At 41.1% G+C, this 18907-nt stretch overlaps 1 protein-coding gene across 1 annotated transcript in view; it reads left to right on the forward strand.

Annotated features, from left to right (window-relative positions):
• PHEX (phosphate regulating endopeptidase X-linked) overlaps window positions 1-18907 on the forward strand; it is a 107627-nt gene that overhangs the window by 10085 nt on the left and 78635 nt on the right. Inside the window, exons 4-6 of the mRNA XM_063343089.1 lie at window positions 13808-13894; window positions 14985-15211; window positions 18413-18481. Of these exons, the coding sequence (XP_063199159.1) occupies window positions 13808-13894; window positions 14985-15211; window positions 18413-18481 (383 nt within the window). The remainder of the gene's footprint in view (window positions 1-13807; window positions 13895-14984; window positions 15212-18412; window positions 18482-18907) is intronic.

The following is an 18907-nucleotide window of genomic DNA, read 5'->3' on the forward strand; positions in this document are numbered from 1 at the left end:
TAGATTTGCAAAACTTAATGTGGTAGTTAAAAATCCAATTTTTTGTAAGATTTGGGTTTTTAATGGGGTAGGAATACTTATATGTATATATAATGCTCCCATGGCTTTCTCTAGCTGTCTTAGGATGGATTCAAACTAAAATTACATCATTTCCCCTTTAATTTCTTTACCATCCTTTGTTTGAGGGTCACTTGGATTTCTTTTTCTGGTCTCAGAGGAATCCACAAACCACATGTGTAACTCACTTTGATCTCCTCGCTATACAAAATGGATAAAATTCTGGCCTGGTAAAAGCGATGGTAGGTCTTTCCTTGGACATCAGCAACAGCAGGATTTCATGTGTTGTGGAGAAATGTACAGAAGACAAGTGTAGATAGCAGAAGATACGCCAAAAGCAGAGACTTGTGGTTTTGGTTATGACCCAGATCCAGGTAATGGACATGTAATATTTAGGTTAAAATTTCTTGGTTCCTTATCAAACTGTCCTGCAGAGGACTGAGGTACTCCTACTTCTAGTTAACCATTCCTAGTTGGACCAGACTGTCCCTGACTTGAAGCCAGCCTTTCATTGGTTGATACATTGCAGGCATGTTAAAACCTGCTTCTCCATGGTTACTAGCAACTACTTTTTTTTTTTTGTGCCGATGGGCCTCTAAGGAAGCTCTTGGAGTCCTTCAAAATGGAAAAAATGGTTTGACTGTGGCACCTGTTGTACAAACAAAAGCTATCTCAAACTGCGACTGTTTCAGCCTAATGTCAGGTCAAGATTGCAATGTCTCTGCGAGTATATAAATGTTTTTCACTTACCATAAAGTTTCCTGCAAAGCTATTTGTGTTCCTGCTGAATTTTTCCATTTTGATTGGTGACCTTAATTAAGAGTTTAGGAGCACTGTTGTCTTACCATTGAAATGCAAGTGGCTTTTTGGGAATAATTCAGAACTGGAAGTCTGAGGCAAGTAAATCAGTGCCTATTACCTGTGGTGAATGTTGATTGTAAATCAAGCAGTTCTTTTCCTTTCTCTGAAGCCTTCAGAACAATGATATACAGCTGGTGGTTGGATTTTTTGGTGATTTTTTTTCAAGTGACCAAGCAGGAAGCAATAAATTAAAATAAAAAAAACCCAACAAAACTACGCAAGCATTCCTAAATCTCAGCACTGCAAAGGAGCTGATTTAAATTATGTGAATCATTTGTGAACATGTCTGCCAGCCCTTTTAAATTTAATTTATGTCTGTGGAAACCAGTTTACAGATTAAGTCTCCGTACTGACCCTGGCCCAGTGAGACACCTACTTCAGACTAATTTGCTGTCCTAAGCGTTCTAGCGTGGCTATTTTCTGAATGCCAGTCAGTTTAAAGTGAGGAATTTCCAATGTGGCAAAGAGAAAGAAATGGAGGCCGTTTAGGAGGATATGGTGTGTGGGTTTTTAAAGAACATGAGACAGACAGCAAACAAAATAACTTGGCAGTGTAGGCAGCTCTTCCCATGATAATCTGCAATGGTTTTCTTCAGAAAACAAATTCTTTTTTAAGTAAAACCAGTAAGGTAAAAATATCTCTGTATGGAAATTTATACTATTTGACCACAGGACAGTCCTTTCAGACAAATCCAGAAGTTGGTGCTGAGTGGCTTCTGTTGGTGTTGAGTGGCTGCTGTCCTGCTTGTTTCTTTTCTCCTCCCACCCTTCAACAGGTGCTTGGCTGGGGCCACTGGGATGGCTTGGAAGCAGACATGAAATCTGCAATGTAGCTGCTGACACTCGTCCCTAGGTTTTTGTATTATCTGACCCAGCTTTTGTGATATCTTCCTTCAGAGGCAGCTGGTTAAGAGCTGCCCCAAGTAGAGGGAGAACACCAGCAGTAATTATGAAAAACAACCTCAGAGGGTATTTATGTTTTTGCCTCCAATATCTTCTTGTTGGATAGCTGCTCCTGGATAACAAGATAGCAGCAAAGAGCAACAGCGCTTAATGCTGTTTTGCTTGGTCTTTTCTACTACAAATGGATATTTTTTTAAATGGTGCAGACATTTCTTTTCAGTGGTTGAGATCCTTCCTATAACAGCTTATTCATCTAAATGTAAGAAAAAACATAAATGGCACAAGTCAGGTAGATCTCTCTGGGCAACAAGTTAATAGCTTTTCTGTAAAACGAAGCACCTGAGCCAAAGGTAGAGAAGCCAGGACTTTTGTCAGGCTTTGTGGTGGCTCGAAATGAAAGTTGTATTTGTAATGGGTGATTTTGGGAAACCATGAGTATAGAAAGGAGATAATTTTGGTTCCTAAATGAGGTTTTAAGGCAGCACAGTAACTGAGCCACAGGATTCCCACAGTATCTCCCTGGTCGGGAGAGCAGAGCGGCATCCTCCTGTGAGCCCTGCTTACGGCACGCTGCCGTTCCACGCATGGCACAATATTCCCCCTGGATTTACAGTGAAACTCTGTTTTGGCTGTTGCCCGCAGAAGGATGATATGTTCCTATCTGCAGGTATTGAATTTCAAAATTACTATATGACTGTAATTTGGACTGGTAACTTTGCAGAAAGAGGATTCATACCTTGGAAGACATAGTAATCATGACATCTGATGTCCCATTTTCTGACCAACAAAAAAAATTATGCAAGTATATGTTGAAAGCGTTAGTATAATGAAGTAAAGCTCAGTGCTGCCATTTAGTATGGAGTCTAACTATATTGTAACAATTGGGGATCTTGCACTCTTCTGGTATAAGTGAAGTTTAAACTCTTGTGCCTCATACTATAATGACACGTGTTATCCCTTACAGCATAATACTGGGAGGCTAGAAGGGCAGGGTAGGGGAGGGGGGAATACTGCTCAAAAGGCGAAGATTTATTATTGAAATTAGATTTATGAACAGAGGCTCTCACGTCCCCATGAGATGGTTTGTTACCGTTTGTGTACAGTTATGCTAGTTGACTTTTGGAGGAACTCACATGGTGTGCTTATCTTTTCATATACAGACTCAGAGAATTTATAAAATGCTGAAACTAGAAACAAACAGCATTGTCATTTAGGAAATGTGCTATATATTGGGGCACTGAGCAGTGTTAGGAAGCATTTATGTAAGCACAGCTGTTGGAATGCCATTTCCATGAGACCTTCCATATTGCCAAAATGGAAATTCGAGAAAAGGATTGTGGAATTTCTTCTCAAGGGGAGAGGGGGGACCCTAAAATGCCAGTATATCAGTTGAGTTTACTTGTGTAAATACAGCATCCTTTCATGAAATTGGTGTTTGGGAACATTTGTTTGATTTACTTGATTTATGTTCCTTGGGAATTAGAACCTATATGAATTGATTAATTACTAAATCTTCATTAATTCCTGTGAGCACGCATATTAATTACATCCTCATTAATGCAAAATTAATTCATAATGATTAAATGTTCTATCAGAATGTCAGAGGAATTAATAATGATGTGCTGGTTATTTTCAAGAGTCACTAGTCTGACCATGGTGAGATGGACGCTGCCATCAAGAAACAGGCTGATGGACATTAATTGTATCAAATACAAAATATGCGTGCCAGAACTGATTAATGGTGTGTTGATAATCATTAAATTCCTTTTAATAAATCCAACAAAATGCACAAAATAAAATAAAACAAGGGGTGGGGGAGATGCAGTTTAGCAAAACAAGGCAGGTCTAGATTAAGGCATCACCTCCACAAAGACAGTTCTGAGGAATGAGCTCCTGGAGCTGCAGAATACACTGGTAGTTTTTGTTTTGTTTGTTTTTCTTTTGTAAAGGCTAATGGTTTGAAAAGGTGGAAACTATTATATTTAAGGCATATCTGAGGCTGTGTAAGCCAACACAAGGCCTTCCAAAAGGGACCAATAGCCCCATTCATTGGCATCCTGGATGTTTCTGCCTTCCAAAGAAGCATCTACGATGTGGCAGGTGGTTAGGACAATGAGTTGTGTCTAGTACTCTGCATTATTTCATATTCCTGTGCGAGGAAGGAGTTTGCCTTTATGAAAGTTGCTTGGAGTGATTATTTTGAGTCCTTGTGTACTCCAGTAAGATGATTCTGGTGACCTGATTATTTACAATGGGGAACTGAGAGGAAAAAAGTTAAAGTAGTAGAAGGCTGATGAAGGAGGGAACAAAAAATACATGGAAGTGGAAATAATATATGCTTCAGTAAAATGTAAAAGCTACATTATAAGCACCAGAAAAGTGCATTGACTCGCTATTTTATTTTATTTTAGACTCAAAGGGAAAGGCTTTATTTAGGCAAGGATAGTTTTAAGCATACGGAGAAAGATTTTTGCAAGCCTTTGATGCTAGTTTGGTTTTCCATATATATATATATATAGATATATTTTTAGCAAACAGTAGAGAAATCTGGACCATAATGCATTAAAATTTCAAAATAGGTGTTTATAAAATGCATTTAAGTATTTTTTTATAGTGCACTAGGCTCTGACTGCTTCCCTTCCAGTCTTCTGGAACTGAGCAATATTTACAGCCACCAAGAACAAAAAAGGAAGAGGAGCCTTAAAGTCAGTAAGGTGCTGGTATTTTTAAAAATTATTTAACTACAGTGGTGAGAAAAATTTTCATTGTTTGTCTTTTTACTTGTGAGGGAGTGTAAATTACATCTTTAAACAGTGTATTTTCTTATTTTGGAATCCTGGAAACAAACTTTTACCTAAAACCCAATCATTTGCAGCTTATTTCTTGTAAAAAGGATTGCAGACCGCACATGTTGGACTGTGCACCAGACACGTGAACTAGCAAGAGGCACTGCAGAACAATTAGCAGAACTGGTAGTTTACAAAAATAAATACATTGTGGTTATTTCATATTTTAGGGAAGCTTCAAAACACAAATACTGCTATCAACTGTTAATAGAGGAAATGGGTTGGACTGCACACTAAAACTGCATAGTAGGATAAATTCCCAGAACAACTTGTGTTTTAAAGGCATAAAAGAATTTAATCAAGCCTTGAAATTATGTATTTGAAGTTGGGTTACACCAGTGTCAGAAGAGAGCTGTAAGTAGGCTTCTGTGCCCTCCACTGAAGTTTGTCTCTCTGGTGTTTTCCAGGCAGGCGAGAACTTGCTCTGCTTTTCTCCCGAGGCTTCCAGATGCAAAGCAGCTCTGAAATGGAAGCTGGGCAGGTGCTTTAGTGTGGGGGTTTGACCTGTGCCAATAAACCTGCTAAGAGGGATAAAGCTGGACTGAAACATTAAACGTTGCATCTTACAGCAGGAGATGTCCATGTCTTTTTCAGGAGAGTGCTCTGAGAGAACGGATTTAACTCTAAGAATAACCTTGGCTTGACTATATTTCTCTTGTTCCCAAGAAATATGTACAGCTTTGAAATATGTCAGTTAAGTCTGTCACTTCCTTTTAGAACTTTTATCTATATTTATTCTTCACCCTCCCCTATATACCCTTTTCCAGCTATAGGTGTTAGGCTTCCAAACTGATGAGAATAAAAATATATAGGTCAGATTTTCTTCTTTAACGATCTTGTAACCTGGACTGCTTGTGTTGCAGTCTATTAAACTCATATTTTCGCGTAGTAGGACAGGGAAGTTACCATTGGTCAAGTGATCACAACAGTGTTGTGTATAATTTTAGATGCTGTGGCCAGTGCTTTTATTTTAAGGTAGAACATTGTGACCCTCATAGGCCTTCATCCATCCACTGCCAGCTCTCCTTTGCTTAACTTCGGGCTCTGAAAAAAAGGAATTGGAAACCAGATACTCAAAATGAACGTCAGCTGACCCCAAACCATTCTGAAATAATCACTCTCGGAACATGTAAGCTCACATTACTGTAATTAAGACTGTACATTTGTCTAGCTGTGACTTCCGCAACAGCAGCATGGTTCTGAAGTTTTTTTGTGTGTCTTCTGGCATCCTGGCCAAATCATTGCTCCGCAAGCTGTACTGAACTTGACTTCTTAAACCCAGTGCACTGGGAGCTTGAAGAAAGGGCAGTGCCTTCAGGACACAGCTGGAGTCCTTAGATACCCTTAGTGGCACAAGTGCAGTTGGCTACTTGGGTTTTAGGGGTTATGGTTGCTTTTCAGGAACTCTTTTGCTGTAGCTCTTTAGTGTGAAGAAAATACAGGATTAAAGGGTTAGACATTCTTAATGAGGACTAGATTAATCATAATTATCTTATGGCTCAGAGACCTCAGGGAATGACATTCTGCACACAAGTGTTGTGTGTTTGGTTTGACTGCCAAACTCAAAACAAGGTCTGAGTAGGTTTTTCTCTACTTTTAAGCTGAAATTCCTCACAGGACATCCTTAAAACATCCTGCTGCTGGCATCAGAGGATCTCCTGAAAATTTCCAAAAGATAACTTAGGTTTTGCCTCTTCACAGAGGTAGCAGATAATAGTGATAACCTGGGAAGGAAACAAAACTTGTGACTTTTAATTATTCTTTTAATTATTCTTGTCGTCATTTAGAAGCCTGACCCCTGTAGCTATATAGCACTGTAGAGGGGATGGTGAAGAACAGACTCTTTGTTGCTCAAGCATTGAAAGAGAAATCCACCCTCTCTGTCACCAGGCGTTTGCAAAGAAACTCCCTTTCTACAAGAAGAGTCTCCTGCATTTTGGTACAAGAAACTGAAGCTTATAAACATGCAACATGGAGCAAGTATCTGGTTGCTAGCTACCGCTACCCAAACCAAAGGGAGAACATGCTGTTGCATGAGGCTTTGATAGGGCCTTACTGTGGACATAGTTGATGAGAGAGCATCTTCTGCTTTTGGCCCAGTGAATGAGTAGGCATGGGTTTTGGAGAAGCCCTTGGGCTGCTTTCTGGATCTGCTCCTGAAAACAATACATTACAAATTGCTTTCAATTGTAGTACTGAGCTTCATCTGGGCAATGCTGAGCTACTCCCACTGTCACTGACATTAAGGGGACTGAGGGGCATTCACTATCTCCAAAGGATCAAGCTCTTTGAGTGGCTGGATCAAGATGAGCAAGCTTTATGCTCATAAAGGGGCACTGTTCCAATCAGTAGGATTCTGACATGAGCTAGATAAGGAGGAATTAATCCTTTGTGGCTTGCTTTCTTTATCTGCAACAATGGATAATAGCTGTATCTCCTTGGTCCCACATGTCTAAGAGTGCCTTGAGATCCTTATCCTAAATGTATAGAGTGCAATGCCAGGAGTAACCATTAGATTATCTCCTATGACCTTTCTTGTATCACAGACAATTGCATTATCTATGTAATGCAATTCAATAGCTTGCATGGGGGTAAAACATAATTCGCATTGGGCTAAAGCTTATCTTCCAAAAAAGCATCAAGTCTTGAAGATGTTAAGGGGCAGAGAACCTACTGTCTCCTCTGGTTGCTTGGCTCCAGTGGTTAATCACTCTCACTGCTGAATTTGTCTTCATCTTCCAACTGTTGGCTTTCTTCCTGCTTTTTTTCAATAGAATAAAGACAGCTTTGGCACCAAGCATTTTCTAATGGTGAGGTGCTTTCATACTGTAATCCCACCACCATTCTGCCATTTCTTGTGAGACAAATCATGCATGGCTTCTTTTTCCCCTTCTGTTTCTCAAGCCACTCCACCCAAAATAAAACCCAAATGGTTGTGATGATTTTCTGCACCCTGTCCAGCTGTCCAACACTGTTTTTAAAATATGGACAGCCAAAGGGCAGGTAGTGTTCCAGTCTGTCTCACCAGCCCACAACTGTAAGAACATCTCCCCACTTCGATACTTCTGTTTTTTGCAGTCCAAGACCGCTGTTTGCTCTAGCATTGCCCTGGGAGTTCATACTGAATTACTTGTCTGCTTCTAGCTTTTCACTCCTCCAGGGTTACAACTTTCCAGGAAATGGGATGTCCCCTTGGGGCTCATGTATAGCTTTTTTGTTTTGTTTAGAGTCCAAGCATATTCCCACTGGGATATTTGCACATGCAGTTTTTTATCTTCAAGATGCAAAGCATCATAATGTATTTCAGGCCATCACATCAGATACGTGCAAACACTTCAGTTTGCATTTTCCACATACAGCAAATGTTTGTAAAAGGATAAGGACAAAAATGAATGGAAAAAAATGTTATCATCTTTACTAGTAAAATGTATTCTCCATGTCTAGGGTTGGGAAGTGCAGAGAGAACTTACATTTTTCTCTCTAGAATAAGAACTAAGCTTAGTGCATCCCATAGGGTCTCAGGAATGCAACTCAACTGTATATGTAGAAAACTGTCTGATGGCATACGGAATGTATACAATCTGCAGATCAGGACACTGATAAATTGAATCAATACTCCTAATCTGAATTAATGGTATGCATGTTTCTTTTCCCTTCAAATCTGGCTCTGCAATCCCCTTTTCATGCACTCCAAGTCAGAAGAGGGAAAGGTACAGGATTTCTCAGTGCCATAAATAAAACACGGTGGTTGAAAAACAAAGTGAAGCTGTGTAAGACAGTAGGCTGGAAAATCATCAAGGGGCTAGAAATGGAAAGTAAGATTAAAGGTAACACTTAGCACAAGATTATTCTTAGCAGCTTCAGAATAGCATGCAGTTAAATAAATACACACACAAGCAAAGCTTACTTTGTAAAGTCCCTTGCTCTCACTTTTAACAGCAGATGATTGCTATTTACTGTAGGGTAGCGAACCACAGGAAGCTGGCCTTTTTTAGCCCTCTTGCCCTGGAAAAGCACCGTCTGAAGGCAACTCAAGATAAACCTCCTTCCTTCCCTTCCCAACCCCAGCTCTCCGCCCCCCCCGATCTGTGGCTTTGTTCCCTTGACTGTCTATCTGAGCATCTACAATTCAGACAAGTGAGGATTATTCCCAGCTATGGCGTGTTTTTTTGTTGGCGATGCTGAGTCCTTGTGTTTTGCACAAGAGCCAGGGAGAGCAGTGATGCAACCCTGCCTGACCTGGGCTGCCAGAAGTACCAGAACTTTGATTTGTGATGGGAACCTCTCCGCCCTCAGCCCCATGGTGAGAGCAAATGAATGATGAAGCAATTTGCAACCTCAGAAAGTTTAGGGTATCATGAACACCTTTAGCCAGTTTCTGACTGTGCAAGTGGTAGTTGTTTGATGAGATGATTTATGTTATTTCCAAGCTGCAGAGCAGAATTACCAATAGGTTTTGACACTTGCCATAACTAAGTTTTATGTGGAAGGAAACATAAATCTTGCATCTGGGTATCCTGTGCATACGGAAACATGGACAACGAGGTGCTGAGATCAGTAGCACAGGTCAGGATCCCTTTTATCCCAAAGGGAGTGACTTTGGAATTAATTGGAAAACAAAAGACGTAAAAGACATGACTGAAGAAAAGATGCTTTGCTAGAACAGCCATTCAAATGCATACTTTATATTTGGCTGGGGAAACTTGATCACAGACTTTATATTCAAGGTGGCTTAAGCTACGCTGCTTCACTTTGCCTGTCCTGGTGATTTTTGGCTATGATATTCTGCTTGGCATTTGCAGCAGGCTAGTGTTATAAATCAGTAACAGTAATAAGTTGTTAAATTGTGGTTGCTGTTAATAATAATCCTGTGCTCTTTCAGAGAGTTGTAAATCAGTTTAGGTTGTGGGGTTTTTTAATCTCTTCAGCTAGATTACTATTCCGTCTCTAGCACTGTAACATTTACCTTGGAGCTAACAAATGAACTATTATTTCAAGGGTTTTTTTCTTAAAATCGTTGGAGTGCTGTTTGTTTCCTACTCTGGTCAAAAACCGTTCTTATTTAAAGATGAAGCTAAAAGATGCTGATCAAAGCTGGATACAATTTGTTTCACAGTCACTGAATCTGGTAAAGGATATATTTTTTGTTCTATTGAAACTGTCTATGGATTCAAGTGGAATTCAGTTAAAGTTTGGAGTCCAAAATGGAAGATTACTTTAGGGAGTTGGAGCTTTTCATTTTGAAACAAGAAAACTGAGGTAACAAAAAGAGAGGAAAAAAGCTGCAAGAAGAACAAACTCAACGTCCTTCTTAGCGCTGAGTGAGCTGCTTTAGTCAAAACGCTGGTAACCCTGATCTCCCTAACTTGGCCACAGTTTTCAATTCCAGCCACTGGACTTTAGCAAAAACTATTAGACTGAACTTCTCAGTGAATTTGCACAAATACGCCCAATCCCCTAGTGAGGGGTAAGAGCGGGAGTTTGGAAAGGCAGAGTAGGGAAGTCAACAGCAGGTCTGCGGGCATCTCATCAGGCTGAACAGTAACTGATTGGGGGTCAGATCCTTTTGAAGACCTTGTAAGTTTTGCTTTTGTTATGACGTCCAAACAGAAAATATCTGAAGCCAATAAAAATTTTCAAGGTGGAAAGACACTCGTCCCAGGCGTCTATAGTTAAAGAGTTGAATTTTGGCAGAGGGGCTGGATTTGCGCTCTCTGTTGGTCACCAGCTGGCACTTGCCTCAGTGTAGACGAGAGCCTGGAATGCCACGTCGCATGTCAAGAGATGGAGCACTGTTCAGAGAGAGCCTGTCTGTGCCAGTGAGAGCGCGGGATGGCCCTGAGGCAGGTCAGTTGAAGTTGCGGAGGTCCTTCGGAGAGCAGAGGCTCCGAGCTGCAGCCCTTCAAATGCTGCACTGCAGAGCTCAGCGCGCACCAACCCACACAATTAGATAAGCTCAGTGCAGGAGGGGGGCTGTCGCAGCCTGCTACTATGGCCAGGCTACTAACAGGACCTGACACTACTAATTTGAAGATAGCTTGATGTGTCTCCATTGACTTTCTTTCCGTAGATACAGCAACCTGTAGATAGACTAGTTGATTACCCATGTTTTTGATTAGTAAGCATCGATTCTTGACTTTTTTTTCTCCTGTTCTTAAAGAAGAATTTAAATATTTAGGGGCATGTAAAATCCATACGTATTTGTGAGTTAAATAAGAAGCAAATTTCTATGCTTTGCACTTAGATTTTATACTACCTAATGCAGAATTCAAGTGGATGTGACCAGTGCTCCAGGTTTGACCTTCTAAATTGTTCTGAAAGCTTGAGGCTAAGGCTGAGGAACCTCTATAGCCTAAAGAGCACTCATGGATCACATCACCTATTTCAGCGTCCGCACGATTCCACTATCTTGTTAAGGATTTCATGTTTGATCACTGGCTTTTACATCATCAGAACCAAGAATTTTCTTCATAAATGAATTCTGAGCAAACTGGCAACATCTACCCCATCTTATTCTTTGCAACAGTGCCGGGAGTGTTACAGCTTCCTTCTGTTGCATAATGAGATGGCTTGATGGGAAAACACAAGGTCTGATTTTAACAGGATTTTATGCAGGTGTATTCCTAGAGTTGATTTTATTTTATTGGATCTCATCCTCTATATCTCTCCTGAGCTTTAGCTAGGCTTTAGCCATTGAATTTTATTAGCTTCAAAATTTCGTGGCTGTGCAGCTCACTGGCAAGGAACGGAAGTTATTGCAATGGCTTTAGTAGGAGTGCATTTCTTCCTCCTTAGCTTTGTGTAGGTTTCGTTTATAGTTGCTTTTAAAATGCCATTCTTAAAACATGAACAGGTCTGATTATTCTGCTAAGAACTGTGCACAGTGAAGATATGTGTCAATGATTGGCATTATATTTTATTTAACAAGCTGAGAAATATTAACAATTTGAGGATTTGAAGCCAAAGCTATTCGGAATCCTGTCCAGCAGTAATTTTAGGGAAAATCTTATCCAGAACTAAAAAGGAATGATCTCATTACATCTCTCAAGGATCCAAGCAAACGAGTTGGGGTTTTTTTGTTTGTTTGTTTGGGTTTTTTTGTTTGCTTGTTTTGTTGTTGTTGTTTTGGGTTGGGTTGGGTTTTTTTTTTTTTAAGGAGAAAAGGGATTGGAAGGAGCAAACAAGTGACATTTGCTCATCACTAAGGTATTCTTTGACTAATAAACACTTTGAGGTCAGCAGTATGGTCCCCTGAGTACTCACATTAGCACAGGTGGGGAATATCTGAGAGATGTGGCGCAGCAGGTTCTTCAAGGTTCTAGGGAAATCCTGGAAAACAAGTTTTCCAATCCTATCTCTGTCAGTGAGCTCCTAACACTGAGTGGAACAGTGCAAACCCAGACTGTTCTCAGCTACAAAATCTAGTGGTACCACCCGGCTGGACTTTGGCCTCCTGTGAGAGGTGACGTTGGAGAGAGGACTCCGGTGATGTGCTGGAAAGGGCAGGGGCTGGAGAGCAAGCAGCAGCCTCCCGTTTGCAGGCGGGTGCTGCTCTTGGATGGCAGGAGCAGCACCTCTTCAGTACTCCGCATCACCCCAGCCACCACTGGCAGAGAAGAATGTTGCATTGACACCTGACAAAGGTGTCACACCAGTACCTAAAGGGGGCCTACAGGAAGGATGGGGAGGGACTCTTGGTCAGGGAGTGGAGCGATAGGATGAGGGCTAATGGTTTTAAACTGGAAAAGGAGAGATTTAGATTAGACATTGGGAAGAAATTCTTTACTGTGAGGGTGTTGAGACACTGGAACAGGTTGCCCAGGGAAGTTGTGGATGCCCCATCCCTGGAAGTGTTCAGGGTCAGGCTGGATGGGGCTTTGAGCAGCCTCGTCTAGTGGGAGGTGTCCCTGCCCATGGCAGGGGGGGTGGAACTAGATGATCTTTAAGGTCCCTTCTAACCCAAACCATTCTATGATTCTATTCTGTGATAAAGCTCTGTGTGGGAGCGGTTTGGTTTTGCCATAGCTGGTGTTATGAAGCCCCAGTGACCTTCAAGAGAAGGCACTCTTGAATTTTTCAAGGCTTTTTAGCTCTGGCTGAGCATACGACAGGAGGGTCTTGGGATGGTTCCAGCAAAGCCACTCTCTCCAGTGGTCCCAGTAACAAAAAGGTAATGGTGTGCAGGACCTGTTTGGGTCTTACAAAACCAGGTGAGGTCAGAGAGGGTTTGCTAGCCCTGTTTCTGTGCTGTGTGGAAGCACTGCCCTGCTTCTCTTGGCCATGGAAGTGCTCGTGCTGTGCTGCACCTGAGCTGATAGATCTCACTGCAGCTAAGCTGCCTCTGCATTTAGCTACAGTACATGTATCTGCAGCTGCATCATGGCTGATTTACAACTTGGATAAAATGGCTCGAGGCAGATGAGATTCAGATGCACTTTTCATGCTATTTCACTTCCGTAACATAATGTGAGGAATGCAAGGAATGTAGAGAGATGACAGCTTAGACAAGCCAGTTTGGCTTTCAGGCACCAAGGAGGTTGATGCACCTATAGCGTGAGGGAGCTATCTAGTGCAGCTTTTCAAATAGCAGTTGGACACTTGGCCACCTGTGTCATTTACAAGTCTGAGGTTGTGTGTGTTTGACAGACAACAGGGCAGTTCTCTGCTGCTTTCTTTCAGCAGCAGCAGCAGAGCTGGTAAAAGTGAATGCCAGCTGTCTCGCTCCTGGGATGCCGTTGCCTTCTCCGTTAGACCCGGATTTCATAACGTACCAGCACCAGAGGCTGAGCCACTTGAAAAAATCTCTGACACCCTGCCCTGTGCATTGGTTCCCACCCTCACCCCATGGTTCCCTGTCACCTCGTTTGCTGAGGGTGGCTCTTTGTGAGGATGAATAATAAGCAGTATCTGTTAACTGACTTTAAATCAGTCCTCTTAAAAATAAATCAAAACAAAAAAATCTTTCTCTGTTGGGGATCAAAAAAAGTACAATTTTGTCCGTGTTACTGCTTAAGAAAATACACGTGGAACCTCATCCTTGATTAAACAAATGCTATGATTAAAGCAAATGCTGAGACAGGCAAACAGACAGTTCCTACATTTTCTGATGCATTGAAAAAGATTTTCATTTGTTTCTTCAGCATTGCTTGAGAAACCCATCAGCAAAAGACGAGACAGTGAAGCTGTACAGAAGGCCAAGATCCTTTATGCATCCTGCATGAATGAGAGTAAGTAAGTTGCCTGATTTAAGAGGGATACATGTGCGTTACCTGTGTTTATAAAGGCAGGCTTTTTTGCTCTCTGCTGAGCTCTTTGAAGCTTTGTGCAGATGCACAGTTTTTGCTGATTTGGATTCAGCCGAATGCAGAGGGTCTTCTACACGTTTCTGAAGCTGGCTGTTGAGACTGAGGTACACCAAGGCCCAAGAAGTCAGTTTGACAGAGACCTCTGCTTGTCAGGGAACTGTGAAGGGATATTTATCTCTGCAAAGAGATGCCAAAACTGTGCCCCAGGGGGTGTGGGGGTAGTGCCTGGTAAATCAGAGGAGCCCTCTGATGAAATTCTTACACTGACACTTTCAAGAGCCCGTTGCTCAGCATTCTTCTACCTTTCTCTAAATCCATTTAATCAAAACGCAGGGCTGGGTATAGACAACTCTGGACTCCTTATCTTCCAATTATCTGCATGTCATGCAAGTTTGGATGGGGAGTCCTATAGCCATATTTGTAGAGTGCTTTTCCTGAGCTTGTAAATGTTGCTGTAAAGAGCTGTACAACTAGGTTGGGGCACATCGCTACCTTCTTGAAGCTGCATGGGTGAAAGATGAGTTGGGAGGGAGTCAGCTTTGCCCTTCAAGGTGCCCTTTGTCCTTCTGACTCTTTCAGACTTTATTTCCTACACAGTTTTCTTCCAGCATGCCCTGAGACTGAATGTCAGCAATTGAGGCAGCCTGCCCTGCGGCCTTGGTGCCGCGACACTGACCCCTCTAGCTTTGGTTACATGCAATAACTCCCTCCCAGAAACAGTGAAGTTTCTATGCCACTTTCTAAGGGAGGAAAGTTTTTTTTAATGGACCTAATGCCAGCCTTCGTCTTTTTTGAAAAGCACGGATTTGCCTCTCTTGTTCTTGATGCAGATAAACTGGGATGGACTCCCGGGCTTCTGTGCTCCCAGGCAGAGCAGAGGCTTTGGGTTTCATCGGTTGTGTTTTGTCTCGCCTAGAAATCGATCAATGCTGATAAATCTTTGTGTCTCGTGTGGCTGCTGCTGGATTTGAATTGTCTGGAATGTAACTGTTGTCACACTTTGGCATTTCAGATAAAATTGAAAAAGCCGATGTGAAACCCCTGTTAAGTATACTGAGGCATTCACCCTTCCGCTGGCCTGTGCTGGAATCCAACATCGGACCTGAAGGGCTGTGGTCAGAAAGGAGGTTTAGCTTAGTCCAAGCTTTGGCCACTCTCCGTGGTCAATACAGTAACTCTGTCTTCATCCGATTATATGTGGCTGCTGATGACAAAATCTCCAATCGATATATCCTGAAGGTACAACATAGCATATTAATAGGTTACCTCACATGGTATTTTGTGGTCTCATTTTCAAAAAAACATGCTTACATGCCAAAGGTTTACACCTGAATATTGTTGCTATTATCCACTGACTTACAGATGTATATAGGTGCCAATTTGTGAGAATGTAGAAGCCACTAGGAACCACACACCATTGAAAAATATTTCTATACAGGATATTTTCTCCTTTTAAATGGCAATAAAAGGTAAAATCTGTTCCCAGTGGACCAATGTCTAGGGTTTCTGTATGTTAAAATGAGAGAGGGGGATATCTAGTCCTGAGGGCGTTCTGGGTGCTGCTTATGACTCAGCAGTTGCGTGAAGAATGTTTTTTTTTGTCTGTGAAGATGAAGAATGGTGCATTAGTGGCAGATATTTTGAACTTGAGCTATTTTTCTTGAGATGGAAACACATTATCTCGTGCTTGTACAGCACCTTACCACACAGAGGTATCCCAAACACTTCTAAATCTGAAATACAGATTTTTACCTTTTGACTGAAATGCTATTGCTTTTAGACCAAAGCATTACCACTTTGTTAACAGAGCATGGCATTACACAACAGTTTAGGTCAGCGAGAAAAAGACCCAAGAAACGTTGCCTCACTGTAGTCTGAGAAAACTCCAGAGAGACTTGCATTACTGTGAGATGTCACCATGGCAAGACTGAGTTCCTGGGTCAAATGCATTGCCGTTTAAGAAGTAGAAACGAGTGGCCAGAGTAGAGCAGCTCTCTGCTGCTACAAGAAAATAGTTTATGATGGCAAGAGAGAAGGGACAAAGAAGAGAGTTATGCCATTCATCACAGCAAAATAGTATCTGTGATCCGTACCTTGCTAGCATCTTGGCTAGCTGTAGGAATGTAGCCAAGAATACGTGTATTTGAGGATCAAACAACAGTTAACTGTGGTAGTACTGGAGTGGATGTCGATTCTGAAGCAGTTCTTTAAAATGTCTTTTGACTGAGGCATTCAACTGGTATAAAAGTGAAGGGTAAGTTTTCCCCCTCTGGGACATTTTCCTGAATAGTTGAGTCAAGAGCAGATCAACAGTTCACTGTATTAAAGATGCCATTCTGCTGTGATGCTGTTCAGATCCTGTCAGGATTGCTTTGGCTGGAGATGTGTTTAAACAAACTGAAACAGTAGAATCAGGAGAGATATTTAGGTATCTCCCGTCATAATACTTCAGTCCAAGTCTCCTGTCAGTGAAGGGCCGGGCTATCCTTATTGCTGGTCTCTTGGAAAGGAATTACACGTAGCAGTATCTTCACTCAGTATGCTTAGTGGCACCTAAGAACTAGGTATCTAAATAACTGGAGCACTACATGATATGAATAACGTAGTATTCCCTAGGGTATTTTGTTGTTGTTAATTTGATTAAGAACTTGATCTGCAGAATCCATCAGCCGGTATTCTACTTTGTGTTTTAACAAATTCCCAGGGGTGCAGATGTACCGCAGAGTATTTCAATCTATTGGTGAAAATGGCTCTATTGCAAAATTCCTTTTGTTCAGCATTGCAAAATCATGAATGGATCAGAAAAAAAGTAGAAACTCCAAACAAAACTTTGTTCAGTATTCAACATGATCTTTTTTTTTTCTTGAGGGCTGAAGAAGTTGGTTAACTTTTTTGTTTATTTCTCATATTTGTGCTTTCTTGGTTTCAGTGGTTTGTCAAATCTAGCTCTTAAGCCAGGATAATTTGGATGAGCATTTCATACAACAGTCACAAAACTGAAATAGACCAAATCATCTGAAGTTAACTATTACCAGGACGCACATATGCAAAGCATAAGAGTATACTCTTTTTGCTTCAGTATGCTGAAAAAAGAAGGTGATACTGTTTTTCAAAGAATGAGAGTTGTGCTGAGCACCACAGCTACTCTCCTTTTAGTGGATGACTTGTTTTATTTGTTTATGGTACATTTTAAAGGTTGAGAGCATCAGCCAGTAGAAGAAAAGGTGACGTGTATTAGTTCGTTTTAGTTTCTAAATTGTACTTATTTTGGTCATTTTTATTAATGTAGAAAAGGTAAAATATAAACGGTGTAGGATTTAGATTAAAAAAGAGTTATGTGAAATGGTATAAATAAATCCAATCTCTCTTCACTAGATTTATCTTGTAAAAACAAATGCAGCATCAAAATAATAATTTTAGAATATTGAAAGTGTTGTTTCTTCTCCAATCAGTATCTTATTCAGAGTTTGGAAGCTGGTTGAATTATGTTTTCCTCTTTGGCTTCCTTACCTTAACCCAACCTTATTGCATTGAAATATTTTGGGAAATCTCAGTTTCCCGTAGTAATTTTAAGATATATTCTAAACTGTGAGTTTTGCCTAGTTAGAAACTTGAAACAGTATGTAAATACTCCTATGTAGTCATTTCATTCAAAAGACTAAGTGCAAATCTCACCAAACTTTGAGGACTGATTTAGGAAGTACCTTGAGGACCTTGTTCCAATATTAGGGTGACTGTAGGCCAGCAAATTTGATCTATGTTTTGGATCAAAAAAATAAGTGAAAGTCTAAGATCCACCTGGACCGATCAGGCATCTTTAGCTAATGTACTGGAGGCATAACAATTTCCTGTGCATGTATGCAATTATTTCTGTGGCTGGTATCCAGCTGTACATCCATTCAAAAAAGCCAAACACAGCAATCGCTGCTGGTCTAGGGTGAATCTCAAAAGTGTAACCTCAATTTCGGTGAAAGAAGGCTAACGGTGCTTTACGGATACACAGCAGTTAACATGCTCCAGCACCTATTGGACACTTGGTCCATACACTAGACTAATGTTTGTCTCAAGCTGACTCCTGTGCGCCTGAAAGGTCAATGGTTGTCAGCACCAACTGTTTGATCTTGCAGACCCAGTCCTATTGCACTATGTATTGATTTATTACCTATTGATTCTCTGCTGTAGTAGGTCCTTAGATATTGCAGGGAGCATCTGAGGCTCTCCAGATCACAGTAATGTGATTTAGGTAATGTCTTTCAGCATTCTTTGGTCATTTGAAATCCTGTGGAACTCAGGCTGGTGCAGTGTATTAGGTATTAGACATTTACACACATCTACCATAATTACCAGAAAGCCATGAACTCTTGCAAGGTTGCTTATAGGGCTACCTTTGAATTCTGTTGAATTTACCTATTAAATGGTCATTCTTGTTATTTTTAACAGCTTGACCAAGCAAGCCTCTCTCTTGCATCTCGAGAGGATTACCTAGAAAACACCACTGAAGCCAAATCTGTAAGTATTATTAACTGGAAATCAGAGTGACCATTTTTCCCCTCAGTTTTTTTTTCATCGTTGCTTTTGTTCACTTGAGCTCCAAACTGAGAAAGGGTTGTGGTTTGTTTGGATTTGGATTTTTCAGGATATCTTCTGAGAGAAAACACCATCAGTCCAAGCACCACTACCACAAACGCTCTTGCAAAGTTTCTCAAATAAAGATTTTTGTAAGATTTGGGGTCCCCCCTGCTTTTCTTCCCCCTTGTAAGGGCCCTCTGGAGTTCTTCTCGTCCAATCCCTCCGCTCAAGCAGGGTTGACCTCTGGAGTATACTATTAATGACTGGCCTCCATCTTGACTTTGTGCTGCTGATCACAACCCTCTGAACCTCATCTTCAATCCACCTCGCTGTGCACTTCTCTAACCTGTACTTTTTCAACTTGGT

Source organism: Chroicocephalus ridibundus, chromosome 1 (genome assembly GCF_963924245.1).
Source record: "Chroicocephalus ridibundus chromosome 1, bChrRid1.1, whole genome shotgun sequence".
Lineage (NCBI taxonomy): Eukaryota > Metazoa > Chordata > Aves > Charadriiformes > Laridae > Chroicocephalus > Chroicocephalus ridibundus.